This window comes from Monodelphis domestica, chromosome 6, assembly GCF_027887165.1.
Source record: "Monodelphis domestica isolate mMonDom1 chromosome 6, mMonDom1.pri, whole genome shotgun sequence".
Classification (NCBI taxonomy): domain Eukaryota; kingdom Metazoa; phylum Chordata; class Mammalia; order Didelphimorphia; family Didelphidae; genus Monodelphis; species Monodelphis domestica.
This window is the reverse complement of record NC_077232.1, coordinates 72008155-72034268: the sequence shown is the minus strand read 5'-3', so window position 1 is coordinate 72034268 and position 26114 is coordinate 72008155. Positions and strand designations below refer to the sequence as shown.

General features: G+C 43.0%; 1 protein-coding gene across 15 annotated transcripts in view; it reads right to left on the bottom strand.

The window, feature by feature from the left end:
- The window catches only part of PPFIBP2 (PPFIA binding protein 2), a 195643-nt gene that overhangs the window by 109892 nt on the left and 59637 nt on the right, over window positions 1–26114 (bottom strand). For 7 of the 15 annotated variants that reach the window (XM_007496981.3, XM_007496983.3, XM_007496982.3 and 4 more), the window contains exons 3-4: window positions 19228–19341; window positions 11207–11421 (exon numbers count right to left, since the gene is read on the bottom strand). In XM_007496981.3, the coding sequence (XP_007497043.2) occupies window positions 11207–11421; window positions 19228–19341 (329 nt within the window). Of the gene's footprint in view, window positions 1–2877; window positions 3019–11206; window positions 11422–19227; window positions 19342–26114 lie in introns of those variants that run through there. The other 8 variants (XM_007496986.3, XM_056802234.1, XM_007496989.3 and 5 more) reach the window with 2 other exon arrangements.

The window sequence follows — 26114 nt, the reverse complement described above, 5'->3', positions numbered from 1 at the left end:
TTTTTCACACATATTGTGAATATATTTCTATTTGACATGCCTTCCCTAATAGAATTTAAGCATTTGGAGACTGGGCTTTCCCCAGAACTTGATACAGTAGGTACTTAATTCTGCCAATTGCATTGACTCCTCTTATGTAAAGGGTCAGGAAAGAGGGGAATGGGGAGGGAGAGAGCCATAATTAGCCATTTTTGTACTGGTACAAGTTCTCAGGGTGGGGGTTACCTGGGAGGCTGGGTACCAGGAGGAAGAATCAGCCCCTGGGACACTACAAGGGATTTATAATGCTGCAGGAGCGCCGTGGAGGTGGGAAGGAAGGAAGAAAGCATTTATGGGGGTACCTTGTTTTATTGTGTTTCAGATATCGCATTTTTTACAAATGGTTTGTAGCAACCTTGTATTGGGCAAAGCTGTCTGCTGCCCTTTTTCCAACAGCAGGGGCTCACATCATGTCTCGGTTACATTTTTGTAATTCTTGTAATATTTCAAACTATCTCATTACTATGATGTCTACTGCGGTAATCTTACAATTGTATAATTGCTATTATAATTTAGGGGAGGGGGGCTCACAAACTCTGCAAAGTCAGCAAACTTAACTGACCGTTCTATGGTCTCTCTCCCTCTCCTGGGCCTTCTCTGTTCCCTGAGACACAGCAATATTGGAATTAGGCTGATCGATAACCCTATGATGGCCCCTAAGTGTTCAAGTGAAAGGAAGAGTCAATGTGGCAAACTTCATTGCTATCTTGTTTTAAGAAATCTCCAGACACCCAGGCTTTCGACAGCCACCACCCTGAGTGGTCAGCTGTCATTGGCACTGAGACCAAAGCCCCCACCAGCCAAAAGATAATGACTTCCTGAAGGCTCAGATGGTTAGCATTTTATTTTTAGCAGTAAAATATCTTTAAGGTATTTTTAAAAAATATGTAATACTTAACAGGTTACAGTTTAGCATAAACACAACTTTTCTATGTTCTGGGAAAACAATTCCTCAGTTTTTTTGTGATATTCACTTTATTGTGGTGGTCTGGAACTGAACCTGTAAAATTTAGGAGGTATGTTCCTATACACAACACCTACAATGGGCCAGGTACTGTGTTAAGCCAATGGTGGGTGAACAGAGTGGGGGTTTTGTTTGCTGAGGCCCTTGTCCCTCATTTTACACCCTGGGACAAAACCCCAGTTGTCTCACCCTAATTACTCTTCTAAAGTTAGGGAAAGTTTTGAGGACACGTGATCTGTATTGCTATTTAAAGATAGTATCATCCCTGGTCTGTGGGCCCACTTTAAGCTTTCTAACAGTTTAAATTTCTTTTTGTGTGTGTGTGTGTGGGGCAGCTGGGTAGCTCAGTGGATTGAGAGCCAGGTCTAGAGATGGGAGGTCCTGGGTTCAAATCTGGCCTCAGACACTTCCCAGCTGTGTGACCCTTGGCAAGTCACTTAAACCCCCATTGCCTAGCCCTTAAGTCAACACATACTATTGATTCCAAGATGGAAGGTAAGGGTTTAAAAAAAATTTGGGTGGCATTTTGAAAAATGATTCTCATTTATATTTTTGTTCAGGGAATTAACTTCCTGCTGTGGTTTTTAGGCAACCACCTAAAGTTGCTATGTGTGGTATGCGGGTACCTGGAGCCATTAGGACCAGGCTGAAATTCAAGGAATAGTTCCCTAGCTTATCCTGATTAACTAGCAATGTTTCCAGATTCCAGACTAGGGGCAGGAAGAGAATAAACTCATTTAGCTTCGAGACTCTGGGTGAGTCACTTAAACTTTCTGGGCCTGGGCTTTCTCAGCTATAAAGTGAAAGGGTCAAACTTGATCATTTGAGGGCTCTTTAGACTCTAAGCCTATAACCTGTAAGTAAGTCAGATACTAGGCCAATAAAACACTTGGACTGTACAGAAGTGAAGGACTGTTATCAAAAATCAAACAGAAAACGACTTCCTTAGTCCTGAACAAGGTAGACTCACAAACACCTTTAAGAAAAAAAGCCAAATCCTCCTCAGAATAACTGGCTGAGTTCCCCAAAATTATACAAACAAACTAGAGTCCCTTTCTCTAGAGTCAGAATAGAGTCAGAATATACACACTCATACACAGAGACAGAGAAAGAGAGAAAGAAGAGAGACTGAGAGAAAGAGAGTGTGAACAGAAGGGGTAGCAATTAAGGATGTGAAGTGCCTTGCAACAGGATAGTTGATTTGCCAACTCTTCTCCCATGAGGGGCAGTTAGGTGGTGCAGTGGACAAACACCAGACCTAGAGTCATGAAGACCAGTGTTCAAGTCCAGTCTCAGATATTTATTAGCTGTGTGACCCTGGGCAAGTCACTTCACCCTGTTTGCCACAAGTTTCTTAATCTGAAAAATGAGCTGGAGAAGGAAATGGCAAACTACTTCAGTATCTTGGCCAAGAAAACCCCAAATAGGGTCATAGAGTGTCAGACATGACTGAACAACAATAATAAACTTTTCTCACAAAATAGAAATGGGGGCAGAGGAAAGGCAACCCAGAAGCAGGCCTAATCCAAAGATAGCTAATTCCAGCTTGGAATTAGCTTTCTGAAGGAATGGAAAAGGGTACATATGTGATCATTCTGACCCACAAATGGAATATTCTCTGGTTTTCTCCATTCAATTTCCAAACAGGGAGTAATCAAATCCCTTTGTGCCTATTCCTTGTGAGGTCCTAGTGGGTACAGCTTCTGATCAGCATCTGAAGCTGGGTTTCCATGGAATTACTAAGCAATGCCCCTTCCCATGGGGGTGTTAGTGAGGCTTCCCCATATTTCATGAGGCTTACCACTATTCTATGCCCACTCCCTGTCCCCAGGTGGGCTCTTCTTTCTCTCCAACTTAGAAATTGAGAAACATACCTTGCTGAGTGGTGGGGTCCCCACACTTTCTGGGAATGGTTATGTGGCGAACAGGCTTGGGCTCTAGTCATTCTTCCTGCTTCCAGAGGTACCAAGTCTGGATGGTGGCAGCTGCTTTAGCCCTGAGTCAGCATCTTATCATCCAGAATTGTTGACGGAGAGAATTCTTGTGGGTCACATGTTTTTCTTCTGACCTATCACCTGGGTTCTGAGCTCAGTTATAAGCCTCGAACTTTGACCCCTTCTAACAGTCAGCTCGTTATAAATGGCCAAACATTTTGTGTATAATGGGGCAGCAGTCTCGTCCCAGCCTCTGGGTGGGTCTGCAGGGTCCCCTGTCCTTGAGGAAAACCTGAATGAATCTGGTGGGTGGACTGAGTAGGAGGAAAGAGGGAAAGGCACCTTTTATCACCATGACTGCCAATCCTTCTGGAAAGTCCTGCTGATCTATCCTTTTAGAGAAAACAGTAATAATAATTTGTTTTGACACAGACCTTTAAGGTTTGCAAAGCACTGTACATATTAGCTCATTTTGGCCTCACAACAACCATGCGATATCTATGTATTGTCTATTTCACAGATAAACTAACAATAGAAACCAGAGAAATTCCCAATAATAATCATTAACATTGATATAGCATTGTCTGTAAAGCACTCTCCATTGGTTATCTCACTTGATTCTCCTAATGATCTTGTGAGGTAGGTACCATTATTATGCCCATTTTATAGCTGAGGAAGCTGAGGCTGAGAGCAATTATTTGACCTGTCCAGGGTCAAACAGATAGTTAAGTGTCAGATCCAGGATATGAAATTAGCTCTTCCTGACTGGAAGTCAGAACACTACCCATGATGCCACCCTGCCCAAAGACATGGAGAATCAGTGTTTGTTTCCCACACTCACAACCTAAGAATGACCAATTTTGCTGTAAAACCAGTTGGCAAAGCAGCCTGTAGGAGGATTATTAATCAGGTTTGATGGTCAGCAAAGCTTCTTCTAGAATTGCCCCTGCTGCCCTTGATCATGGATTCTGTATTATCTTCATTGTGTTGCTGTGGCAGCTGCTGCTGCATGTCCTGGCTGGAAAACCATGCCTTCAGCAGATGTGAGAACTCTCCTGTCCATGTGCAGACCATCCCCTGCGGGACTCTCAGAAGGAAGGCAGGCAGACAGGCAGTCCTTGTAAACTGTTCTGGCTTCCCCCAGGTTCTCCCTCCTTCCTCCACAGGGCTCCCAGCAACAAAGAGCTGAGAAAATGATTAGGGCTTACATCTTCCTCACTGCCACATCCTTTGTCCTTTATGGGCATCCTCCTTCCTCACTGCCCCATTCTTAGTCCTTTTCATGCACTGGTCCTCACCTCATCTTCAGGGCTTTGTTATGGAGGAGCTTACCTTCTTTCACACACCTTTATTTAATGCCTACTCTGTACAAACTGTAAGTTCCTGAGGATACAAAGATGAAAGGACCTATTTTCTGCCCTTAGGGTACTTACACTCTAATGAGGCAAATATGACACATATGGAAATAAGCATAAGACAGAGACTAGTCTGTGATCTTGCTGGCATAGAGACCGATGATGAGGAAATTCCCTCTACTGATGAAGCAATGTTAATCTTAAGGAGTATCCTAGGACACTGAGGTGAAGTGATGGGCCCCAGGGTGTAGTCACTCTGTGTCACAGGGGGGACATGAACCCAGATTATCATGGCTCTGAAGCCAGCTCTCTACCCGCTGTGCCCCCATATAAAATAAAATAAGATCTCCTAAAAAAGGAAAGATCCAAAATGCTAGATGATGGCCAAGGAGGGAGAGCTCACTTTCAACATCAGATATCTGAGGTCTCCTTGAGAGACTGGTTGGGCAATGGATGAGGTCTTTGAAGGAAGAGCGATCTGGACATGGAGCAGAGGGAAGGCAAAGATGGAGACATGGTTGGTATGGTCTGACTAGAATGGATAATGCATGAAGGAAAGTAAGGATAGGAAGCGAAGTTAAAGGCACATTACAGAGGGCCTTAAATACTTAGTGGAAGAGGGGTGGCTAAGTAGCAGAATGGATAGAGTGATAGGCTTGGTGTCATTCAAATCTGGCCTCAGATATTTCCTTGCTGTTTGACCCTGAGCAAGTCACTTGATCCCCATTGCCTAGCCTTGACCACTATTCTGTTGTGGAATTACCACTTAGTATTGTTGGTAAGAGTTTAAAAAATATACTGAGAGAAAGAGTTTGAATCTCATCCTGTGGGCCACAGGAAACTCCTGAAGATTTTTTGAGAAGTAGCAAGGATTCTGCATCAGTAATATATGGCACTGAAGAGAGATTGGGGGTGGATATAGAGATTTAAGAAATCACCTGCCTAGAGGTAATAATTGAATCTAGAGAAGAGAATGAGATTTTTCAATGAGTGTTGAGAGATGGGTAAAGATTGAGTAAGGACAGAACCTTTACAGGACGCCCACAGTTGGGTGTGCCCAAAGAAAGATGGGCCAGGGAAGATGGCCAGAAGATTGGGCCAGTTGGGTAAGATTTCCTGGAATTTCCTTGGGGTAAAAAAAATCAAAATTCACTAAATTTGTACTTAATGAAATCCTCCTTTATGGTAATTGTGCACTCTCTGGAAATGTCTCTAAAGCCTGCTTGGTTTAGATGCATTGTCATCCTCACAGCAACAACAAGGATGGGGAAATGAAGCTGATTGAGGTTCTTTGAATGTCATTTACCATGGACTTGTCCAAGACCTTTCAATTTTCCACCTCAAAACCAAGGAGGGCTAAATCTTTTGCATGTGTGTCTTTAGTAATCTGGACCCCTCCCCCAGAATTATTTAAATACATAAAATAGAAAAACAATTACACTGAAATACAATTATGAACAAATTTAATTTTTAAAAAATTGGGTTATCGTATTTCTTTGCCTTTTCAATAGGTGGGAAGAGAGAATGGGGAACTGAAATAAAAAGTTAAAAATATTTAAACAATAAAGTTACCAGTTATATTGTAGAATGGAAAACTAACACAAGTTCTGGACTTTCTGCTACTCAGATGGAACAAACAGCAATTGGAATGTTAGAGAGAAGATATTGACAAGAAGGACAATTGGTGGGGGAAGTGGAACTTGAAGTGTCAGTTGCTCTTCTGACAGACTCTTTCCTGGCCCTCAGACTGGAAGGCGCCTCTCTCCCTGTCTCTGGATAGCAGCACCTCTATTTCTGGACTTTTCCCAACTTTGTGCTCTACCTGGATTCCTATGATCCTGTCATCGAACAAAAAGGACTTAAGGGAAACAGTTTGAACTGTAAGGCTGGTCTTTAGGGGTATCAGCCTGAAGAGATAGGCCCAACCAGCTTCGAAGGCAAGAACTTTTCTTCCTCTTGCTGTCTGTCTACTGCTAAGACTTTGAACTTAAGAAAACTAGCACAGATTATCATATACAGGAATAAAAGAAACCCTTCACCAGCCTGTGAGGCCTGGCCTTAGCTCAGAAGCTGAGAGAGACTCAAACTCCCTGATACCTCCCCAATCCAAACTTGTTATTAAATTCATTTTTATTCAAATAAACCAGTCAGATAAGGGGACTATCATTTCAGGGGAACATAGAGAGTGCTGAACCTCAGGACAGCCATTCAACCATAGATAATCCTCTTCAGAACCCTGTTAGGTGACCCTGGTCTGGGGGGAGGCTTGTCCCTCAGGAGGGTCTGTGTTTACCTGCCTGGGGTATCTTTAACATTAATCAATAGAGAAGACGTTCCCTCAGGCTATCATAGGTAGCCCATTCTCTCGGGAACCCCAATTTTCAAAGATAGCCTCTCAGCAGGGATATCTCTCCTTTTACCTCACTGGCAGCCATATTCTCTCTCTCCTTTCAACTCCTCCATTCCCTGTTACAAAACCTTCCTTTTCCCAGTACCCCCTTCAATTCCTTTAAATATTACAGTTTTTGGCAGAGCCAGATATGTATACATGGACACATGTATCTTCACGCATCACAGCTTCACAGATCTCTTGTTCTAAAGCCATCACCAACACAACTAGCCCCTTCTACCAGGCCAAGACACTCATGGTTAGCCAGCTCAGGGATTCCCATTCAGAGCCTTTTTCTTTTTATTGTTGAGAGGAAGTGTGGCATAACGGGCAGTAAACATAGCATCCCAGGTCCTCAGAAGCCCTCCAGTCAGACTACTTCATTTTATAGATAAAGAAGCTGAGACCCAGGGAGGTTGAGCGATTTGTTCAAAGATATATAAGTGGTTTCAGAGATGGGTTTTGAACCCAGATACTCTGACTGTAGAGTAGTTCAAATCCTACTTCTTCCATTCACCATCTCCATGACCCAAGAGTAAGTTCCCTCTCTGAACCTCAGTTTCTAAAATGGGGGCAGGGATTCACACACTGTTAACCCCATGAGCTGTTACAAACATGCTCTGAAGAGCTCTCTACCCACTTGAGAAGGCAGAGTGCTTAGAGTGCTGGACCTGGAGTCAGGAAGGTCTGAGTTCTAATTGTGCCTCAGAAACTTACTAGGTGAAGGTCTGGGCAAGTCACCCATCTGTAAAATGATTATAGTCTGGCCTTACACATACATTTCCTAGCTGTATGTCCCCAAATTGCCTAGCTCTTACCAATGATCTGCCTTGGAACCAATACTATTGATTCTAAGATGGAAGGTTTTTTAAAAAATGGAAATAAAAGCACCAACCATAGTTGTTTATGTAAAGGATCAAATGATAACCCAGGCAAAACACTGGCAGACATTAAAGTACTTTATAAATGCTAGTTATGGGGGCAGCTGGGTAGCTCAGTGGATTGAGAGCCAGGCCTAGAGATGGGAGGCCCTAGGTTCAAATCTGACCTCAGCCACTTCCTAGTTGTGTGACCCTGGGCAAGTCAATTGACCCCCATTGCCTAGCCCTTACCACTCTTCTGCCTTGGAGCCAATACACAGTATTGACTCCAAGACAGAAGGTAAGGGTTTAAATTAAAAAAAATGCTAGTTATTAGAATTCCATGATCTCATTTGACCCTCACAAAAGGTAGGTATTATCATCATTTTTTAATGATTTAAAAAACAAAACACAGATGAGAGAACGGAGGCTGAGAGTACCATGTCTTTTTGCAGTAGTTTTCTCTATTTACCATACCATATTGCCAAAACAGGCTCCATGGCAAAGTGGACAGAGAACCAGCCTCACAGCTAGGATGACCTGGATTCAAGCTCTGCCTCTGGCTCCCACTGGTTGTGTGATCCTGGCTAAGTCACACTCAGTCTAAGACACAGACCTACTATTTGGTACACATGTATCTACACGTACCCCAGCTTTAGAGACCTCCCTTGCTCTAAATCCACGACTGGCCCCTTCTTCCAGGCCCACATTATTATCATTATTATTAATTGCAGAGGAGAACACTATCATTGGGCAGCAAAGTAGAGAAGTGGATAGAGTGCCAGGGCTGGAGTTAAGAAGATTCCTCTTCCTGGGTTCAAATCTGGCCCCAGACGCTAGCTGTGTGACTCTGGGCAAGTCATTTAACCCTGCCTGCCGGTTTCTTCATCTGTAAAATGAGCTGGAAAAGGAAATGAATGGCAAACTACCCCAGGATCTGTGCCAAGAAAACCCTGAATGAGGTCACTGAGAGTCACTGAAGAACAAAAAACACCAGCCCTGGCAGAGGGAGTTTCTCCTCATACCAGTGAAAGCACAGCCTCAGCGGCTGCTATGTGGTACCATGCATAGAGATCTGGGTGTTGAGTTCTAATGAGATCCCAGATGCTTACTGGCTGTTTGATTCTGGGCAAGTTGCTGAACCTCTGTCGGCCTCAGTTTCCTCATCTGTACCATGGGGATTAATAGGGGCTCCCTCCCAGGACAGTTGTGAGGATTGAAAGATGGTAAAGTGCCTAGTGCATCATTAAGTGCTAAATGAATAGTAGCTCTTCTGATTCTTGTCCTATCTGCCACAGGTTACACTGAGGCTCAAAGGAGGTACCATATGTAAATAACTTGCAAACTTCCAAGAACCACAGAGATACCAGTTATTATTTGTTTACACTATTTGTAATATGAAAAGGAACACACGAACACTCATGCCATTCTTCCTGATAAAACACCAAATCTGTCTGAAATGGCTATTTTCAGGGTTTTACCCCCAAATTTCTGAAGGCGACTCCAGGAAGGAAGAGTAATGTCCCCAGATATTAGTTAGAAGGGAGCTGGAGCGGCTTCCTCTTCTGTCCCTGCCCCCTCCAGCGGCCTCTAACACCTACTGCATCAGAACCAATGAGAGGGAGGCAGCCCAACAGACAGAGGGTAGATACAGGCTCAGTGCACAAAGCCATTCTCCAGCCCTCTGGCATTCGGGGGCTGCTTCCAACCTCTGCCAGAAACCAACTATCCCACTTTTTCTTGGGAAAAGGCAGTGTCTGATCTCTGACATCTTCCGTTGTGTAGAAGGGAAGATCGTCCCAGAAAACAGTTCATCTCTTTACCAGCATTTCCTGGTTGGCAGGAGGGCTCAAGAGTCACATTTCATGAATCATAAAGCCGCTCATTCTTCCCCCACATTTTTTAAAACTCCTCTTTTCCATTTGGCAAATTGATTTGCATTTTTTTTTTTGCCAGAATTAAAGGTCTCTCAATGGATCTGCATAGGAAAATATTCACATGGCTTTTTGGACTCAAGTGAGGAAACACTGGGCAGCATAATGCAGAGGCAAAGATGTTTTGAATTAAGCAAGGCAGCCTCATGTGCCCAATAAGACTCTCTTCAGCCAGGAAAAAACCCCACACCCTGCAATCCTTCTCTTTTTCAAGTGGCACCTCTCTACAGAGAGGCCTGCAAGAAGATAATGGAGAAACTGAATTATAGTGTGTTTGGAGTAAAATCTAGAGACCCCGTCACCAGCCATAAATATTTAACACTGACAGGATCACCTGTTTTCCCTACAGTCACCATTCTCCTAAAATATTTAGCAACAACTGTGGAGCATTCAGAGCTAACCGGAAAGGCAGCTTTCACATCCCCACTTTCTAGTAAAAGGAGGTATGACCCAATAGGAGCAGACAAACAGGATTCAGAAATATCTCGATGAATTTTGCTCCCACCAGCAGGTTCCTCAGGACATAAGAGATCAAGAAAGTAGTAAAGTGGAAACCGGGATGGTTCTGGGTTCAGAGCATCTCAATTTGAATTCTGATGCTGCTATTTCCTATCCATTTGACTTTGGGCATGCTATGTTCTTTCCTAGAACCATGCTTGCTAGGGACATGCTGGATGCAGATAACAGTGTTCTGATTTGACGCTAATTATGGGGGATCAGATATACAGAGTAAGATTGAGGCTAAAGAGATCTATAAATTGGAACTGAATTAGAATCAGATGCTAATTGGATGCTGGATACAGAGCTCAGTTCCAGAGGTAAACCATCCATCCATCCATCCATCCATCCATCCATCCATCCATCCACCCTTTTATCTTGAAGGGAAAGTTTGCTCCTCTCCTTGGAATGAAGAGTACACCATATCATAGGCCAGCAGTTCTCACACCCCTTTCAGGGGGTTAGCAAGCTAAAAATTTTCATGACAACATAAGAAGCTATTTCCCAATTAAATATTCCTCCCCTTTCCAACTGCTTCTCTGTGTGAGACTAGATTCTTTTCATATACTTCAATCAAAACAGCAAACTGCAACTGGCAATGAGCAACTGTCTTCCATTATGTCAGACATTAAAGAGATTTTCAAAAATAATACAATGTCACTCCTCTCACTAATTTAAAAATTAGTCTAGAAATGGGAGGTCCTGGGTTCAAATCTGGCCTCAGATACTTCCTTGCTGTGTGACCCTGGGCATGCTATTTAACTGTCATTGCCTAGTCCTTATTGCTCTTCTGCCTTAGAACCAACATATAGTATTAATTCTAAAACAGAAGGTAAGGGTTAAAAAAAAGGGTAAAGGAGTTGAGACATTGGAAAGTCTGAGAACTGCTGCATACTCTCAGAGCAGATAGGAAAAGGAAAAATATAGAAAATTTGGGTGCCAGTTTAAAGTGTGGTAGAGTCTAAAAGAGACTTAGAACTGTATATGTGGACAGGTTAGATAAGGAAAGGGGGAAACTAGAAAACAGAAAAAAAAGCCACAGGTTAGGCAAGGATGTCAAACAGATGATTTTTTTTTTCATGTTCAATAAATCTCCCATACTTTTCCCCAATTTTTTCCCCACAATGCAATTAGTAATTCCATCCAAGTTGTATGCCTGGTCTCTTGGCACACAATGGCCATGACAGTTTTTCCTGCCAATACAGCAGCTCCCAGGATGTTACAAATACTCACCAGATTTCCCTCAAGCCACTCCTTTACGTAGGCTGCAGTGGACTCTGGGATCTGAGTCCGGAGGGTTTCTTTTTCTACTGGATCCCCCAGCATCTCTAGTGACAGCCTCAGATCCTCAATGAGATGAAGTACTGGGTGCATGTTCATGTACGGGGATTGGGAGGACAGCCCAACATCATAGGCACCATTGCTGTGTTCAGCAGCCGATTTGGTTCCTAGAACAGAGGAGACAGAATGAGATGGAAGCCCTCAGCCAGAACAGGAACACAAACTTCTGCTTGAAAACTAGATGATCAGTGCCATCAAGGAGGGTCTCTCATTCCCAAAATTCAACCCAGATAATAATTCCAGAAGAAATTGGGTAAAGTAAGGACTTTTTCAGAGACTTCCCCAAAAGGAGTCACTTCTTAAGAACTGCCCAAGACTGAGGTAGTCCCAGAAGATCTGAGATGTTCTAGAGTATGAGAGCACCCCATGGTCCCCATGATTACTTCCAGCCCAGCCTTTCCAGTCATCATTCAGGGGACCACATTGGGGGCCATACACACAGCCTGCTAGCTTAGCTGAAGCAGTAAGATATTTGGAGTGGGGTGGGGTTGGCAGAGGAGAGAATGAAGGTGGCATCTGCCTGGCAAGGCAAGTCACCACAACCACCTTGACCACCAACTCAGCCCATGGCTCAGAACACAAGAGTCTTGGGAATAGCAACACTTCTAGCCCATTGGCCTTGGCTGCCATCCTGGAAAAGAAATTCTTTGGAGATGCAGCCTGATGACTCCTCCTGGAGGTGTCATTGCCACATTACTGAAGCTTCAGGAAGGAAGTTCTTGCCACCAAAGTCCTCATCAAATGGTTCAGCATCATAAATGATGATGGCAATAACATTTACATAGCACTTAATTATATTTCAGGCACTGTGCTAAGCACTTTACCTCATTTGATCCTCATAATAACCTTGGGAGCTGGGTGCTATTAACATCCCCATTTTACAGATGAGGAAACTGAAGCAAACATTTCCCAAGGTCATAGAGCTAGTGATTTGAGGCTAGATTTGAACTCAAGTCTTCCTGATTTACAAGCTCAGTGCTCTATCCATTGGGCCACTTAGCTGCTGTCCCCATCAGAAAGTGAAAAGATTTTTTCCCATGGAAATGACATCATTAAACACTTTAACCTGAGGACCATGGGACTTTTTTGTGTGTATTTTTTCCATTAGAACATAAGCTCTTTTGTATCTCTAGGAGACAGAACAAAACTTTGAAGATAGTAAGTGCTTAATACTGTTTATTCATTCTAAGACAAAATCCTCACAGCAGGCCCTAGGAATCACTACTTTTTCATCTTTATTTAAAAAAATTTTTTTTTTTCATTCTGAACTTAACAACTGGTTGTCAGTTAATAAACATTACTATGTGAGGGGCAGCTGGGTGGCCCAGTAGATAGTCAGGTCCAGAGATAAAAGGCCATGGGCTCAAAATCTGGCCTCAGAGAGCATTTCTGAGCTGTGTGATCCTGGGCAAGTCACTTAACCCCCATGGCCTAACCCTTACTGCTCTTCTGCCTTGTGACAAATACTGAGGCAAAGGGATTTTTGGGGGTGTTTTTTAAAGAAGAAAAAGAGTCTACTATGTGCCAAGGACTGTGCCAAGCATTATGGAAACAAAAGAAAATAACTACTGCTCCAAAGAGGGAGGCCACATGCAAACAATTATGAACAAAGGGCATATCTAGGGTAAACTGGAGCATTTCTGTATATACAGAAGTGCTAAAGAGGCTTATTAATGGCCCTCCCTCTCATCCTCTAACCATGGGGGTCCCTCTGGCCTTCTCCTCACCTGGTGATCTCATCAGCTCCCATGATCTGAATTACAATCTCTAAGCTGGAGATACTCAGACCTCCCCTTCCTGGCCCAGGTTCTCAACTGACTTCCAATCTGGCATCTCCAAAGACCTTTTAGATATCTTGAACTCCCTGAAGGGGGGGGCCCAGCATCTGTGGTCAGCCACTAAGGCTCCCTGCTGGGAGGGAGCCTTGCTTTCACTTTCCATTTCACTTTTTTAAAAGTATTTTTTGGGAGTCATAGAGCACCAAGCTGAGGGACAGGAGTGGTGGGGGGAGCACATATACATATAGGGGGTTAGTTAGCAGGTGCTTGTCTGGGAAGTCTCCCCCTCCTGGATCCAGGGCCCTACTGTATATGTTTTTTTAAAGATGTTTTAATAATATTTATGGTATTTTATTTTATTTACTTATTTTTTAAGCCCTTACTTTCCCTCTTGGAATCAATACTGTGTATTGGTTACAAGGCAGAAGAGTGGTAAGGGCTAGGCAATGGGGGTCAAGTGACTTGCCCAGGGTCACATAGCTGGGAAGTGTCTGAGGCCACATTTGAACCCAGGACCTCCCATCTCTAGGACTGGCTCTCAATTCACTGAGCTACCCAGCTGCCCACTATTTATGGTATTTTAAACCAAGTCCCTTTTACAAAAATCAGTGTTTGAAGTGATTAATCCCCTAAGCTCTCACCTTGATATAAAAATCAACATAACACTCAAATGACAAAACAAATTTTTCTAAAATATCTTAAAGGGAAGCAAAAAAATTGGGAAAAATCTGTATAACAAAAACCTCTGACAAAGATCAACTTACTCAAATTTACAAAGAACTAAATCAATTGTACAAAAAACCAAGCCATTCTCCAATTGATAAATGGGCAAAGGACGCGAACAGGCAGTTTTCAGCCAAAGAAATCAAAACTATTAATAAGCACATGAAAAAGTGTTTTAAATCTCCTGTAATCAGAGAGATGCAAATCAAAACAACTCTGAGGTATCACCTCACACCTAGCAGATTGGCTAACATGACAGCAGAGGAAAGCAGTGAATGCTGGAGGGGATGTGGCAAAGTAGGGACATTAATTCATTGCTGGGAGTTGTGAATTGATCCAACCATTCTGGAGGGCAATTTGGAACTATGCCCAAAGGGTGCTAAAAGACTGTCTGCCCTTTGATCCAGCCATAGCACTGCTGGGTTTGTACCCCAAAGAGATAATAAGGAAAAAGACCTGTACAAGAATATTCGTAGCTGCACTCTTTGTGGTGGCCAAAAATTGGAAAATAAGGGGATGCCCATCAATTGGGGAATGGCTGAACAAACTGTGGTATATGTTAGTGATGGAGTACTATTGTGCTCAAAGGAATAATAAAGTGGAGAAGTTCCATAGAGACTGGAACAACCTCCAGGAAGTGATGCAGAGTGAGAGGAGGAGCAGGACCAGGAGGACATTGTACAAGGAGACAGATATACACTGTGGTACAATCTACTAGCAGCAATGCAATGATCCAGGACAATTCTGAGGGACTTATGAGAAAGAACACTATCCACATCCAGAGAAAGAACTGTGGTAGCAGAACGGAAGAAAAACACATGATCGATCACATGGTTTGATAGAGATATGATGGGGGATGTAGACACTAAATGATCATCCTAGTGCAAATATCAATAATATGGAAAGTTCTTGGATCAGTGATACATGTAAAACTCAGTAGAATTGCATGTCGGCTAGGGGAGGGGGGGTGAGAAGAGAGGAGGGAAAGAATATGAATCATGGAACCATGGAAAAATTCTTAATCAATAAAATTAAATTAAAAAAACAAAATGATGTCTTAGTAAATAGTCTTGAAATCCACCAAAGGACAAAATATGTTGATATATGTCAAATTATATAACCTATGTCATCTAGTGAAGTAAAATATTTATACATGAAAACTTTCTAATTATACATTGCACATATACATTATTCATTGTCTTTCCACCTAAATCCTTCCCCCTCTTCTACCTTCCTTATTACAGTAGGGAACAAGGTCCCTACAATGTCCTTGACCTTCCTCCTGGAATCTTCCCTATCATCCTCATATCCATGCACTTGTGTCTCTCAATTGTGCCACTCTCTTTCCTCTGACATGGCCACCCTTCTAGTGTGGCCTTGATTACTGCAACAGTCTGCTTGGGGAGGGAGGAGGGGGGTCTGCCTGCATCAAGTCTCTCCCCATTCTTAATTCATTCTCCTTTCAGTCCCTAGTGATTTTCCTAAAATTTAGGTCTGATTGTGTCATCCCTCTATAAACTCCAGGGGCTCCCTATTGCCCAAGGAGCAAATAGAAAACTCTGTTCAAAGCCCTTCATAACCTTTCCAGTCTTCTTAAACCATCCTCCTCTACATGTACTTGAAGCAGATATAAAACCATAAATAAAACTTATCTCTATCAGGTTTGACACTGACCTCCTGGCTTTTCCATGAATAAGATACTCCTTTTCTTGGCTTTGGGTGTTTTCTCTGGTTGTTCCACCGTGACCCTTGACTTCCCCAGCTTGCTTTAAGTCCCATTTAAAATGCTACCTTTTGGGGGCAGCTGGGTAGCTCAGTGGATTGAGAGCCATGCCTAGAGACGGGAGGTCCTAGGTTCAAATCTGACCTCAGCCACTTCCTAGCTGTGTGACCCTGGGCAAGTCACTTGAACCCCATTGCCTAGCCCTTACCACTCTTCTGCCTTGGAGCTAATACACAGTATTGACTCGAAGACGGAAGGTAAGGGTTAAAAAAAATGCTACCTTTTACAGGAAGCCTTCCTTAATGCCTCTTAACTCCAGTGTTTTCTCCTTTATATATATATATATATATATATATTTCTCTTTATTCTTCTATAGCTTGCTTTGTCTATATTTGTTTACATGTGGTCTCCTGTAAACTCTGAGGGCAGGGGCTGCCTTTTACCCCTTTCTTGTAACCCTAGTGCTTGGTGGCACATAGCAGGGGTTTAATAAGGGTTAATTGAATAATGAAACTAAATCTCTATTAGCTATAGCATGCTTTTATTTTTAAGCATATTATAGGAAGAAACAACTAGAACTTCTAGAATAACACTGTAAAATAAACAACTTGGAAAAGAGCTCTCTGATTAGGGCAAACACCAAGAAGACACACCATGCAGAATGCTATTCACTTCCAGCTAGAGAAGAGATGGGTAAGATCTAAGCAGAGTAAGACACAATTTTGGACATGGCCAATGTGAAAATTTTGTGCTTCATTCACTCACGCACGGGCGTGCGTGCACACACACACACATCTCCTTCATTAAAATTTTTATTTAATTTATTAATTTTAATATTACAAGTATATATCCTTCTTTATTAAAAAATTCCATAACAATCCCCTTTTTGGTTTCTCTAGCCATATTAAAGACTATTTTCCCAAGTTAAAACCCCTCCCAGATTTTTCCCTTTAGAGAAGCTTTAAAGTCTTTATATTTTGGAAAGGAATTAAGTGTGATAACCAAATCTTGTCTAGCCTTGATAAGATCAAGGCCTCTCCCACCCACATGGAGCTGGGTCCTTTTCCATTCAAGGTTAAGATATTTATCTTAGGGACAAAACTTCCCATTGGAGTGCTAGAGGGGAGCGGTTCAGGAAGGAATTTCTTATGGAGAAGAGTAATGATTCCCAAATGCTAACCTCAAACAGTATTATTTTATGGTCTTCTTTCCTTATTCAATTTTCTTAGAAATGGACTTTGGGCAGAGACATGTTAAAAGGGCTTGGGGGCGGGGGAATATCATAGTTTGGATATCTCTCTTTAAACCAGAAATGGCTTGGATATAGATTAATGTTCAATTCACAAGTTTCTTTCTGCCAGAATACATAGCACAATGTTTTTATTTAATAATTAGATGTAAATTTTATTTTTACATTACTCATCTATTGATCAGGGGACTAGAAACCAGCATTTCTATTCAGTAGATAAGTTTTTTTTTTTTAAACCCTTACCTTCCGTCTGGCTCTCAATCCACTGAGCTACCCAGCTGCCCCCCAGTAGATAAGTTTTTAATAAGTGCTAGTTGGCAAAATGGGCCTATGATGCCATTCTATTATAATGTACATCCTCACAAACTGGATAGTACAATATTAATATTTTTCTACATTTATTTCAAACGTTTTTTTTTTGTAGGAGAGAAAACAATGTTGTTTAATTAAAAAATTAAAATTAATAAGACATTCAAAGCTCTCCTTGTCTGTGATTTCTTCTGAACTTCATTTTTGTTCTTTTCTGTGAAATAATGCTTCAATGACTTTTTCTTTCTATGATTTTTTTTTAGGTTGGGGGGGATGTAGTTGTGGAAAGACTACCTCTATCTAGCCTTTCCCTTTAACTCTCCTGTCCCTCTGGATTCCTTCCTTCCTTTTCCTGAGTTCAAAGCTGGCCTCAGACAATTATCAGCTGTTTTACTCTGGGCCAGTCACTTAACCCCTTTGCTTCACTTTCCTTATCTGTAAAATGTGCTGGAGAATGAAACGGCAAATCATTTCTGCATCCGTGCCAAGAAAACCCCAAATGGGGTCAAGGAAGAGTCGGACATGGCTGAATGACAACAAAGCTAGGCTCAATTTCAGGAACAGTTCAGTAGAGAAACCTCTCCTCTCTCAATATCCTAGACGTGTCAGAGGAAAGCACATAATGGGCTCAAGTAAAGGCCAAGATCATGGGGTCCCTGGATAGCTGAGATATGAAAGTGGATGGGGGAGAGGGGGGCGGAGGGAGAAGAGGTTTAGCTGGGTTGCTCAGTGGTTTGAGAGCCAGGCCTAGAGACAGGAGGTCCTGGGTTCAAATGTGGCCTCAGATATTTCCCAGCTGTGACTCTGGGCAAGTCACTTCACCCTCATTGCCTAGGCCTTACCACTCTTCTGCCTTGGAACCAATACACAGTATTGCTTCTAAAATGAAAGGTAAGGATTAAAAAAAAAAAAGATGGGAAACTTGGTCAATAAAAATATTATCTAACAAATAAATTAATCTCATTATATTTCCATACTTATGAGTAGAAAAATTGAGAATTTGTTTCCTTTTATATTGGGTAAAGGGAGGATGAGAGGGGTTACTGAAAGCCAGGGTGTAGATAGATTGGGAATTACTTGGATGGAGCATATACCCATAAGCATTTGTTTAGTCATATCTGACCCTTCAGAAACCCTTTCAAGTTTTCTAGGAACAGATATTGGAGTGTTTGGCTATTTTCTTCTCCAGCTCATTTTACAGAGGAAGAAAGTGAGGCCAGTGGGTTAAGTGACTTGCCAAAGCTCCTACTGTGAGAGCCTGAGGCCAGATTTGAATTTAGGAAGATGAGATTTCCAGCCTCCAGGCCTGGCTCTCTAACCATTGTGCCACTGAGCAGTCCACCTATGGGCTGTCAATGTGGAAGCCCCCAGTTTACTTAGCTTAAAGGTGAAAGCCTCAGGTTTGAAGGAAAGTTGAGTGACTCTTCCAGTCTCCAGAAGCCTCTCCCCCAGGATTATCACACCCCCCTTCAGAGGATCGGAACTCGGGACCTTCAGCTGCCAACTGAGTCAGAGGCTTAGGCTGGGGCCGAGTCCCCATCTGAAGTGGATAGTTGAACCTGAGATTCCCCTCAGGGTGGATTCTCACAGGAACAGGGACCAACCTGATGCTTTCATCTTCGAACCTGGGGTTTCATTAACGAACCTGGGGTTTCATTAACTCTTTCCAGGTGACAAGTTTGGGGGCTTCTAGATTCCACGCTGACAGGGCCTGATCCCTGGGAAAGGGGACCAGGGCGAGCATGAGCCTGCCAAACAGCTAATACCCAGTTATTGAGCAAGGTGACTGGGGATGAAAGAAAGGCAGTCAGTGACCGGAGGACCTGGGGAAGACCTGAAGAAAGGTGAGGTCAGGAAGCAGGACACATTTCAGTAATCAGAGAAGCTGCTGGCTCAGGAAGAAAGCTAGTTCCCGGGCCCAAGGGCTGGGGCTCCATGGGAGGTGTCAGTATTAGGGGGAACTCTGATAGGTCACTAGACTACTGGGAGGCCGCCTGTGCCAGGAAGCAGATTCATTTTTCAAATGCAGAAAATGTCAGTTCAATTTGCTGTTGAATCGAATGTAAGAACAGAACGAGAAACTAAAGCTAGCCCAGCTTTACCACATCCCCAAAGGAAGATCTGGCATTACCTGGCACATTCCTCCTCCTTGGCGCTTTGTGCTGGCTGTTGCCCATCCTGGGAGAGATCTCCCTCTTCGCCTCTGACCGCACTCTGTCTGGACTTCCTTCAGCTCTGATCCCACCTACAGGGAGAGGCCTATAAGACCCTCCCCACCCACCTGGTCTTCGCTATTTGCATGTTATCTCTCCCTTTACAAAGAGTAATCCCTGAGGTCAGAGCCTGAGATTCCTACCCACCCCTACAAAATCTGTCTGGTAGGAAATGCCTTTTAATGGACTGACCCTACTAACTGCAAGAAAAAGGCTGGAGAACTCTTCATTTCTCTTCCAAGAGGTTTCCTCATTATAATTTCACCAATTTCTGTTTCAATTGCTTGGTTCTTTCCATTCAGGCTGTAATAACCATCACTACCCTTCATTTTGTGCCCATCTCCATCACTCCTTGGGGAGCTGGTGGCAAAGCAGATAGAGATCCTGGCCTGGAGTCAGGAAGTTTGTCCCTCCTGTCCCACACTACAGTTGTACCATAGCTATCTGTCTGTGGGGTTTTCTTGGCAAGGACGCTGGAGTGGTGTGCCTTCCTTCTCCACTGGGTCCTTTTGTCCAGCAATCAGAGGTTAAGTGACTTGCCCAGGGTCACACATCTAGTTCAAATCAGGCCTCACTCACTTCTTAGCTATGTGAGCCATAGCAAGTCATTTAACTAGTTTCCTCAACTGTAAAATGAGCTGGAGAAGGAAATGGCAAAACACTCCAGTATCTGTGCCAAGAAAACCCCAAATGGGGTCATGCCATGACCAAACAACAATATAGATCTTTTCTATGTTTTAAAATATTCATTATATTCACCATTTTTTTTTTACATCACAGTAACTTCTATTATATCCATGTATTGCACTGAGGGGAATCTACTTTGTTTTCAGTTCTTTGCTACTACAAAAAGTGCTGCTGTAAATATTTTGTTATATATTGGGCCTTTATTGATGTCTTTGGCGTAGATATCTCCGGCTCAAAGGGCATGAATATTTTAGTTATTACCTTCACGTGATTCCAAATCAGGATGGTTGGGTCAATTCATAATTCCACCAACAGATATTCACCTTTTCACAATTCCTCCAACAGGGACTATTTCTATAATTGGTCATTTATTAGCATAATTTCTGTAATTGAATAATTTCTATAATTATTAGCTGACTATGAGGTAACACAGTCAGCTAATAATTATAGTGTTATTAGTGTTATTCTCAAATGCATTTCTCTTATTGTTATTAATGATGTAAGGCATTCTTTCATCTAGTTAACAGTTTATAACTTTTAATGACCATTTGACCATATCTTTGCCCATTTTCATTTTAGGGGAAAGAAGACAGAATTTTAAAAAATGAAAACATAAATCTTTATTAATAAGCAGAGCTAGCTTTTCCTTTTATGTATAGAATAAGCTAAATAATTAACTTTTAAAGCTGTCCCACTTATCTTTGTTTCCTTTTATTCTTTTTGATGCATTAACAATGTTAATGAATAACCCTCTTTCCCCCCCTTTTTTTGGGGGGGGGGGGCTCTTTTGCTAACTGATCCAAAGCCATCAAACAAATATATAGAGATTTGCAAAACAAATACCCATATTGGCAAATGTCAAATGTGTGTGTTTCATCTTGAGACTACCACTTCTTGGTCCACATCAGGCCTTTAGAACTATGGTGGATCATTGCATTGAACACATTGCCTAAAGGCTTTCAAAGTTGTTTTTCGTGATCATGCTGTGGTGACATTGTAAATTATTCTCTGGTTTTGAGTCAGACCAAACTGACCAGACCCTTCCCGGTGTCTTTCTTCATAGAGCCCAGAGATTGGATATCGGCCCCAGCCCCTTGGCATCTGTTGCTTTTTGTGCTTTCTGCTCCATGGAACAGGATGCCCCCCACACAGGGTCTGGTGTCTCCCCACCCCTCTTCTGCCTCCTTTTGTGTACTGTCTCCCCCAACTGCCTTTCTTTTTATGAATTGTCTCTCCAGGCTAGTACACAGTAGGCACTTAATAACTGTTTCCCAACTGCCTTTCTTTTTATGAATTGTCTCTCCAGGCTAGTACACAGTAGGCACTTAATAACTGTTTCCCAACTGCCTTTCTTTTTATGAATTGTCTCTCCAGGCTAGTACACAGTAGGCACTTAATAACTGTTTCCCAACTGTCTTTCTTTTTATGAATTGTCTCTCCAGGCTAGTACACAGTAGGCACTTAATAACTGTTTCCCAACTGTCTTTCTTTTTATGAATTGTCTCTCCAGGCTAGTACACAGTAGGCACTTAATAACTGTTTCCCAACTGTCTTTCTTTTTATGAATTGTCTCTCCAGGCTAGTACACAGTAGGCACTTAATAACTGTTTCCCAACTGTCTTTCTTTTTATGAATTCTCTCTCCAGGCTAGTACACAGTAGGCACTTAATAACTGTTTCCCAACTGTCTTTCTTTTTATGAATTCTCTCTCCAGGCTAGTACACAGTAGGCACTTAATAACTGTTTCCCAACTGTCTTTCTTTTTATGAATTGTCTCTCCAGGCTAGTATACAGTAGGCACTTAATAAATGTTTTGGATCAGACTGGATTATACTGGCTCCCATTATAAAAGGGAGCCAGCTTCCTTCCACTGTGGAGAGGCCTGACTATTTCAAAAGTGATCATAGCTGGTGGGATAGGATAGCATGCCTGCAACAATGACATGCGCTGGCTGGGCAAAGCTGGCCCACAGACTGGGGCCTTTTGATCTGAGTTTTTCCAGCAGTCTCTCTTTGCAGAACCAACTTCAATAAAGGCTTTGGCCTGGTGTGGGCGGAGGTCCATCTCTGCTGAACAGATTTTTCTTTTCCTCAGAGAGGCTGGGGACAGCTAGCCTGACTGACCTCACCCCCAGGGACTGGCTGTGGATGCTGGGCCACTGGGGGATGGGGAGATTCCGGTTAATAGGGATGAGGCCAATGTTGGAGCTGATGAAGTGCAGAAGGCAGTACCAAGGGCTCCTTGAGCTTCCCCTGCCAGGTGAGCTCCCTGTTCTTTCACCCTTCCTGCCCCCAGAGGCCATGAGCATAGAACTTCCAGAAGGCGGGGAGGCATGGCAGTCTGAGCCCGGAATTGTCCTGTGCACAGATTTACTGTCATATATCCCATTTGGGCCCAGTCCAGCAAACCTCAATTATCAGGGACTCCAGAATGTAAGCACCTGGAGGGGAGGGCCCATTTATCTTCTGTCTTGGTATCTCCTATCTCTAGCACAGGGTAAACACTCAGTATTGTGCTTCGTTGTATTGACAGAAAGCTTAACTCCCTCCTCCCTTCCTCAACCTCCTATTCCCAGAGTGAGGCCTCTCTCCCCTTCTCAAGACAATTTAATAAACATTTATTAAATGCCCACTAAGGGCCCGGCCCAGAGCTAAGCATTGGCTGCCCTCCGAGAGTTTACAATCTCACAGAGCAGACAACATGCAAATAAATTCAAAACAAGCTATAGGCACAATAAACTGAAAATAATGACCAGAGATAGCTCTGGAATAAAGGGGTTGGGGAAGGTTTCAGGTACAAGGTGGGACTTAGTTGGGACTGAAGGGAAACCAAGGAAGTCAGGGGTCAGAGCAGGGTAGGGAAAGTGCTTCAGGCATGGGGGACAGCCAGGGAAGATGCCTTCAGTCCTTAAGCTTCCCTGTGATATTTCTGGACTTGTGCCAAGTGTCATCCGGGCCAGCCTCCTCTCTTCACAAATTAGGTTTTTTAACTTCTGCATTTTACTCAATTTCTGACTTCCCCACCTGTCTGCCACTTGCCCACAAGATGACGATGCTGCCCCATCCATTGGGCCCCAGGTTAACTTGGGGGAAAAATAGGAAACTACTAAAATAGTCAGAAAAATCCAATTCTTAATCAGGAGAGGGATAGGCTCCCAAATCAGCTGATACACAGAGCCCAGCACTAGGAACTCCTTAGGGCCTACACCCTGGGGACTCTGGGAACTTATCCCTGGGAGAAGACACTGAGCTGGATGATTCTCCAATAAACAATAGAATCTGGGGAACTTACATACCATTTGGGGAACTAAGGACAGGGAAGTATGATTGATTGACATTACCATGGTTATAAAAAAGGGGAAGTAGGAGACAGGATTATCAGGGAGAGGCTGATGCTTTACAATGGCTTCAGAAGGGAAGGGTCCAGACAAGGGCTGGGCTACCAGGGAGAGGGCTTTAATGCAAAGGAAGAAACTACTACAACAAAAGGATACTTAGCATTTGATTCAGATCTCCTAGTTCCACCCAACTAGGACCATTAAGTACCTTAAGGTCTAGTAGTAGTAGTAGTAGGTCTATTTAGGTCTATTATTCAATCTGAAATAGCTATGTCTGAAACTTCCCTGCAGTGAATTCTCTAGGGAACCGGGGCAAACTTGGTCTCCAGATAGCAAGTTGACACCCATTTTAAAGATGGAACAAGATGAGCCATCTGACCTAAGGAGGATTCCTGTGTCTGTTTCAACATTGAACTTTAGTGGCCTTTTTGGTTTTTTTTTTTTTTGCTGAAAAACCAAAGGACACAGTCAATATTGATCCTGAAGCTGTTTTGTCAAAAATGCACTTTAACCTGAGGACATAAAAGGATTCACCATCAGTTGTCCTAGTTAAAGGGAGATATAGTGGGAGGGAGGGCGAGAACATGCATTGATTGTAAAATGTCAGAAAATGATTACTGAAAATTGCAATTGACATGTAATTGGGGGGAAAAAAAGTTAAAATTTAAAAAAAAAACAGGAAAAGGAGATATGAAATTGAGCAACGTGAGATGTACTGGGGAAATCATATGGAGATTGATATCCCAGAAGAGTCTGTAAAAAAATGACAAGGGCCCCAGAGGCCTCTGGTACCTAAAGTGCTCCAGGACCCTGAGGAGGGCCTGGGTCATACTACATTGCCCCTGAGCGGTGTAGAACAAAGGAGCAGCTTCAGTGAATCAGGCAAGGCTAATCCCTGTGAAAGCTCAAGGACCTTGCCCTGCTGCTCTTCAGAGATAAGAGGGTGAGGCTGTAAGGGTGAGGAATGCTAGATAAAATGTCACTTTCTTGATATCCCTTTCAGAGGGGAAAAAGAGGAGAATGCATTAGGAAATGTAGGTGATCTAAAAACAAAACATATCATCTAAAACTTATTTTTTTAAAATTTGGATAAGGATCAGGCTACTTTTTTTTTTTAGCTTTTCTAGCTGTGTGACCCTGGGCAAGTCACTTAACCCCCAGTGTTTAGTCCTTACCACTCTTCTGCCTTGGAACTGTCAACATGGAAATCTAGAGATCCCCAGTTTATTTAGTTTGAGTTTAGAAACCTCAGGTTTAGACCTTATCTCTGGGAGAGGTTTCCCCCTGAGGGAAGGTCCCACTTCCCCAGACAATAGACATCCACTTCAGGTGGGAGGCAGATCCCATCTGAAGTCAAGTAGCTCTTTTGTCTCCAGAAGCCTCTCCCAGTATATCACACCCTCCTTCTGAGGATTGAACTCAGGACCCTCAGCTTGCTAGACTGATGGGCTACCTACTGAGCCAAAGCTGAAGTGGATGTCTATTGTCTGGGGAAGTGGGACCTTCCCTCAGGGGGAAACCTCTCCCAGAGATAAGGTCTAAACCTGAGGTTTCTAAACTCAAACTAAATAAACTGGGGATCTCCAGATTTCCATGTTGACATAACCAATACATAGTACTGATTCTAAGACAGAAAAATAAGGGGTTAAAAAAACCCAAACTCTTCCCTTCTGTCTTAGATTTGATACTAGGTATCAGTTCTTAGGCAGAAGAGCAATAAGGGCTAGGTAGTTGCAGTTAAGTGACTTGCCCAGGGTCACACAGCTATGAAGCATCTGAGTTCATATTTGAACCCAGGACCTCCTGACTACAAGCCTGGGGTCTATCCACTGAGCCACCTAATTGCCCCCAGACTACTTTTAATACTCATGTTCTAGGTTTCTTCCCCTCCCCCCCAGTTAATAATGGGCATCTCATTCCTCACCTTTCTCTAATTTTATTTCAAGGTAGTAAATACTCAGTAATTGTCATAATTACGTTCTTCTGACTTTGACCAATGGGTAGAGATCTATTTTGGTTTGAAAAGTGAAGATGGCCATTCAGGAATAAGAGACCACAACTATCTATCTGTTTGTCTGTCGGTCTATCCATCCATCCATCCATCCATCCATCCATTTATCTATCCCTATATTTCTGAGAGTCTTGAACTCATCCTTTTCAGTTTGGGTTCTGCCTAGACTAAGAAGGATCCTCTTGGGAGGAGCCGGTCCAGAGCAGTGTAGACAGATAAGGATCCCTTGTATAACTGGATAGGTGTCAAGGCTCTCTGGCATCAGGGGCTTCCCTGGAGTGAGAGTAGAGTCGTGACAGATGAGGGGAAGAAAGGGTCGAGGGGTTGAGGTGGGGGTGGTCTTGGCTGTATTATTTCTCATCCTTACTGTTGGCTTTTGGCTGAGGAAAGGGGATTGAGGGGACAGGGCTGCCTTGATGGCCTCGAGAGCCCCCTCTGAGGGAAGGTGGACAGTGCCATGTCTGCTCAGAGGCGGTGGCCCAGTTAGGCCAAAATGAGGGAGAAGCTGAGATGCTGTAGATGGTCCTCAGGGGCTCAGAAAGGCAGGAACTTGAAAAATTGGGTGTTTTCCATATCAGATTATAGCTGAAGGGCAGGATCAGATCCAGGAAGAGTTTGTTATGTGGTTGTTTTTCAGTTGTGTCTGACTCTTCTTGACCCCAGTGGGGGTTTTCTTGGCAGAGATACTGGAGTGGTCTGCTGTATCCTTCTCCAGCTCATCTTACAGATGAGGAAACTGAGGCATACAGGGTTAAGTGATCTGCCCAGTC